Source organism: Ovis canadensis, chromosome 24 (assembly GCF_042477335.2).
Source record: "Ovis canadensis isolate MfBH-ARS-UI-01 breed Bighorn chromosome 24, ARS-UI_OviCan_v2, whole genome shotgun sequence".
Taxonomy (NCBI): Eukaryota; Metazoa; Chordata; class Mammalia; order Artiodactyla; family Bovidae; genus Ovis; species Ovis canadensis.
The window spans coordinates 18,294,305-18,300,304 of NC_091268.1; the positions used below are offsets into that span (position 1 = coordinate 18,294,305).

Below are 6,000 nucleotides of genomic sequence, written 5' to 3' on the forward strand. Positions count from 1 at the left end.
TTCACTATTTCTTACTGTTTCATGACCTGTTCTAATCATTCACTACTAAGCAATACTGACACTATCAAGAAACATCGACTCCTGAATACAAAGAAACATAACAAAACCAAAAGGGAAGGGCATTTCTGAACAGCCAAAATACAACACATAAAATCCACATGCTGAGCTTCAGTTAAACCAGAATATCCTGTTCCTGCCTAGAATTCTCCTCTCCTTTAAAAAAAAAAATTGCTCACAAATTCTTGATCTAGCTTTCCAACCCTCACCTGAAAATGGAGAGTAGCAGGGAACACAGCTCCAGAGGCCTGGCAAGTTCAAATGAGTATCAGAAACACTCAGGACGCAGTTTCAGTGTGGGACGTTTTAGACAGAGGAGATGTCACAGCCCAGTGGTCCTGCAGGGGTCTGTGTGTTACAACAGAGGACCCTAAATTAACATTCACAACGACCCTGAAAATATCAAAGATTCTGTTAGGCTGCATCTGTGATTAAGTCTTTTAGAAAGACTTCTCATCACAAAGGTTGAAATGAAATGTCTTACTACTCTACAAGTAAGTTTCATGGAAAATCCCCCCAGGACTCCACTCCCTGCAAATGCCGGTGTGTGCAAACTTCAGAAGGACCATAAGACAGGCTTTGCTCACTCCACCTTCCCAGCACACGTCCGCTACCTCCCTACCCCGGCTCTTTAGGAAGACCCGCACCAACTATTTTGTTCTCAACAGTATTGCTGTATGTGTGTGCGCGCGTGCATGCAGGCACGCACAACTCTTTTTGACCCCATGGACTGTAGCCTGCTCGCCAGGTTCCTCTTGTCCATGGGATTCTCCATAACAAGAATACTGGAGTGGGTTGCCATTTTCTACTCCGGGGGATCTTCTTGACCCAGGGATCGAACCCAGGTCTGCTTCTCCTACATTGCAAGGTGACTTCTTCACCACTGCGCCACCTTCTTTAACCGCAGCTTGTTCCTCTCAAATGTGGTATTCATTTTGACTATCTCAAATTAATTCCTAATATCCTAATCACGTTTCTTGATTGTACGGCTGTTAAATAACAGCCATTCTTTCAAAATTAGTTACACCCATGACTCAGGTACTCCTAAATTCAATTTACCTGATCTCTGAGCAACAAAAATCAAGTGGAAATAATGCGCCCAAGTAGACACTGGCTCTCCAAGCTACAACTTCCATCACCTTTAATTTCTAGTGGCTTTAGCAGATATAACCAGCAATGGCAGAAACATCCGGAAATCTACTTTTACTAAATGCTACAGAACTACAGGTAAATCTCTGTGTGGACTAAGCGAACAGCAGCTTCCTAGCAAAACGCTACTGTTCTGTATCAAGACTGATTGATTAGAGGGTGTTTGAGAAAAATTCTAGGGGACTTCCCAGGAGGTCCAGCGGCTAAGACTTCACACTCCAACGCAGGGAGTTGGGGACTTCCCCAGGTTGGGGAATGTCACATGCTGCAATTAAGTCCACATGCCACAATGAAGACCCAGTGCAGTCAAAAGAAATAATTAAATTTTTCAAAAAGAAAGAAAAAAAATCTAGCTGCTGCACTGAACGTACCAAGAATGCAGGAGAGGAAAACCCTCTGGCTTTGAACTTGAGCATCTCACTTGAGAGTGAAGTGGACACATTTTCACTGATCCTGAGCTGGTATCCTGGTTTTAGAGGAGCAACATTGGTCTCTGAAACAGTCCCTCCTCTGTCCTGTTACAACCTGGTATTTTGACAGTGGGGCGTGAGAACTGTTCATTTTTCCTTCAGTGTTTTACTCACCACCCCAACTTCCCACCTCCTGCAGCCTGAAGCTGTATGCCCAGGAGGAACAAGAAGCTTGGGGATCTTCCTTCTTAGTTCTGATCAATTCCTCCACCAGAAACTAACTAGGTCTTTGCTCATCTATTACATTTGGGTTGGTCTGCTCTTTTGCAGACTGCAGACCACTCAGGCCCCTCATCCTAACCAAGTCCCCCTTGGATAAAGACCACCTGGCGCCTCTGGACAGTGGGCCACAGATCCCTCCTCTGTCCACAGGCTTCTCTGGTGCTGGCTCTAAGCCCCAGCACCTTAAACAGATGGTACTGCCATTCAGAGTTTAAGCAGTTAACCATCAACACCTTTATCATCATGTTAAATTAGCCACACACACAGCTGCTTTACTGAGAGAGGGAAATTTGACTGGCAAGTGACTCCCTACATCCTGAAAACAGCCTGGAACTCCAGAAGTCTGCCTGAACTCTTGTGAAGAAAAATGCCAATGCCAGCCAAGGCTCCAGATGGTAGAGAATAGAAAAGTCAACTTAAGCACCAACCGTTCTTACTGTGGCTGCCTCACAGTCTAGTTTTTGCAATGCGAACCAAAAGAGTAAGAATGACACAGGACTTCCTGGTGGTCCAGTGGTTAAGAATCCACCTGCCAATGCAGGGGACACGGGTTTGATTCCTGTCCAGGAAGATCCCACATGCCACGGAGCAACTAAACCCCTGCACCACAACTCCTGAACCTGCACACTTAAAACCTCCACAAGAGAAGCCACCACAGTGAGAAGTCCTTGCTCACCGCAACTCCAGAAAGCCTGCCCACAGCAATAAAGACTCAGCGCAACCTAAGTAAATAAATAATAAATTTAAAAAAAGAATGGTACAAAGAATGAATTATAAACACACATGATCAGAACATCTTAGAACATGAGGAGTAAAAAGAAAAGAAAATCCCTTTCTTTCTCTCCCAAGGGGAGCGGGGTGGAGAGACTAGTCAGCTACCATAAAATGCAAGAATCAAACTGACAAGACTGCTCCCCTTTAATGAAGATGCTAGAAGACAATAGACAACTATCAGTCTTTGAAGGAAATTATTTTGACCTGGAATGCAATACCCATCCAAACTATAAGTATGAGGGCAAAATAAAAATAACTTTAGACATGGTCGGGCTTAAAAAAATATACAACCCATTGTCTTTCTCTGCAAAACTAACACAAGGGTGTACTCTGGTAAAACAGGAAATAAATTCCAAAGGAAGGAAGATGTTGGATATTAAGTAACAGTCATAAAAACTACAGCTGTCTTATCTGTTAATGTATGATTGTTTAAAAAAAAGATACTGCAACATTTTAAACTCAGGTAACAGAAAAAGCTGTAAAACAGATGAAAACACTCTTACTGTTACCCATGCAAATATGTTAAACAATATATAATACAAGTTTGGAAAAGGGCTAATACCCAGTGTTGGAGAAGATGCCTTGCTATAGGTGGTTTCGTTCCCTGCTAATGGGAATATAAATTGCTTAAGCCTTTTTGGACAGTAATTTGGCAATATCAGGTAACATTTTAAATATGCACACGCTGTGAACCATCAATTCTAAAATTCTAAATAAATGCCATGCATGGTAACTCGCCCATTCTAAACAGCACTGTAATGACCAGAGCAAAAACAAACAAACAAAAAAACACCTAAACAACCCCAAACCCGCCAATCAAACCAAACCCTCAGAAATCATCTTTATAACGTCTGCCAACAGCACAATGTTAAGTAAACGATGATACGTCGTCCGTAACACAGAATACTACGCGGCCTTGTAAAGTTGTAAACTGATACATACAAACAGAAAACATATGTAAGCCATCCTGGAGCTTAAAAAAAAATCTGTAGCACAAAGCATAAACGGTTTAGGCCATTTTACGTAAAAATCGTTAGATGTGTGTATTTATATGTGTGTAACTGAGTGTGCAGAACCAGGAAGGTACGCCAAGACGTTCACCCGCCGTGACTTTCGAGTGGGGAGTGAGAGAAGGGATTGCGGTCATGGGTTTTTTCCCAACATTGATTTGAGCACCTCCCAATTTCAAGCTCTGGGTTACGGAGGTCAACAACCCAGAGTCCGGGGCTGCGCGAGGGCCCGGGGCCGGTTTTCTGGTTCGCCGCCGCGCGCCGGGCCAAGCGGGCCCTCAGGTGTGTCGATGGGACAAGGGGCCATTCCACTTGGGGGAGGGGAGGAACCGAGCGCAGCCAAGGGGCTGAGGTAATCCCCCGGGTGAAGCCCGCTGCCAGCGCACACGCGCCCTTTGGTTTCAACTCCCCGAAACTGCCGGCGGCCCCGCCGCCTCAACCCGGCCTGACCAGCTAGCTGGGGAGCAGCCTCTACTGCAGGCAGTCACGCGGGCCCGGGCTCAACCCCTTCACCTCCGGAGAAACCCGCAGGTCGGACCGAGTTAGGTGCCCCCAGGACGCACCGAGCGCCCAGCGTTCGCCGCGTGCTGGGAGCATAATCCTCACAGAACCTCCCGCGCCGCGTGAGGGAGAGCCGCCACCGCGAGTCCCACACAGAATAGGGGCTGTGGGGACCCGGAGGCTCCGCGCGTCCCCGCCCCCGCTCACCTCCCACCCGCCCTTGTCCGGTCGCCCTCACCTCCGCAGGCAGCCGCCAGCGCCGGCGCCTGCAGGCGGCGGCCCCACAGCAGCAGCGTCCGTAGCTCGCGAGCCATGTTGTTCCTCCGGCGTCCCGGGCAGCCACGCGCGCCGGGGGCGGGGGAGAGGCGGGGCTTTGTCCGGGCGCGGCGCGGTGACGTCACGGCGCGCGCCCGGCTGCCCGTCCGCCGCCCGCGCTGGCGGGTGGGCGGGGCCCTCTGTGGCTCGGGCGCGGCCGGCCCGCGCGGGGACAGTCGGGCCTGGGGGCGGGACCCCCACGACCTTGTGTCACGTTGTCAAGGGCGACGGCCGTGCGCGCGGGGCCGCCCGCGCACTAGCCCGCCAACCGGGCCTCCGTATGTGCGTCCCAGAAACCCGGTGCAGATATTCGCACCCACCGCGAACACCGTGAAAAGGCAGCTCCGGGGCAGAAGCAGTTAACATCTTCGGGGTCTTTGTCCCCGGCCTCTGGTCCAGACCGCTGGAAGTCAGTCTCTTCCACCCAAGTCAGGCCAGATAGCCAAAAAGAGTGAAAAAGGAGAATTTCAGGCTTGGCTTGCTTACACCAAAACTCTGGAGCCAAGGCCCACCAGGAAAACTGGGCTTATGCATTCCTTCCAATTCTCTTGCTCTCCTGGAGGTGAATTTGGTTGCGGATTTGGACCGCCAGGGTCACAGAGCTCCAAGCTATGTAAAACTCAGATTCTCTGGTAACACCTGAAGTGGGGCTCAGGCGGCCCCCTGATGACTGAGGTACACTGAAGAGTGGTAAATAACTGCACAGAAACGAGTTGAGATTGTGACAGGATCTGCAAAGGACAGGAGCTGGGAGAGTGTCTTCCAGTGGGGCCTGGACGTAGCTGAGGCCGCGCAGAAGGGGATGTGACAGGGAATACTCACACGAGGAAGGTGTCAAGCATGATTGCCAAGTTCCAGGCTTAAGCAGCTGAGAAGGGGAACTTTGAAGATGTTGGCCCATCTGGATGGAAGAGCCGGAGGTTGCTCACCTGGAGACCCCAGCAGCCTCCTCACTGACACCATACCCCGCCCCCCACCACCCCGCCTCCGCCCCCGCCCCCATTCTCTGCACAGCCACAGATGGTAGACTCCTCAATCTGGGCACTCCAAGGATTTCCCTGCACATATCAATTCCAAACTCCTCCCTCAGCCTCAGTCCTGCATAACCTGACCCCTGCCTGATCCCTCCCTCACTACACTCCAGACACAGAGCTAGTCCCAGACATAGGGTTCCCAGGAAGTCACTGAACTGAGGGATCTCAGCCTCACATTTCATGTGTTGTTCACTCCACTCAGGAAACCGTCTCTGATAAGTGCTGACACATTGGTCGATGGGGCAATGTATCTAGCCTGGGGAGCCCTCTTATTACAAAAAGAGGAAGTGGTATTTAGCAAAGGGAGGAGGGAAACCTAGGCTTCAGTTGGGGGTGGGGGCGGGCTGGCCTCTGCCAAGACATGGGGGACCCAGGGCAAAGTTATTAGGTTCCAGACACACCTACCAGGGCCCTCTGTCCTCTCTTGGCCTGTGACCTTCAGAGATATACCCTCAGTCACAGATTTTG

At 50.0% G+C, this 6,000-nt stretch overlaps 1 protein-coding gene across 2 annotated transcripts in view; it reads right to left on the reverse strand.

Moving 5' to 3' along the window:
- Positions 1–5,776, reverse strand: part of TRAP1 (TNF receptor associated protein 1) — a 51,940-nt gene extending 46,164 nt beyond the window's left edge. The window contains exons 1-2 of one of the 2 annotated variants that reach the window (XM_069570652.1): positions 5,708–5,776; positions 4,422–5,399 (exon numbers count right to left, since the gene is read on the reverse strand). In XM_069570652.1, the coding sequence (XP_069426753.1) occupies positions 4,422–4,497 (76 nt within the window). In that variant the 5' untranslated portion in view covers positions 4,498–5,399; positions 5,708–5,776. Of the gene's footprint in view, positions 1–4,421; positions 5,400–5,707 lie in introns of those variants that run through there. The other variant, XM_069570651.1, reaches the window with a different exon arrangement.
- Positions 5,777–6,000: the final 224 nt, after the last annotated feature.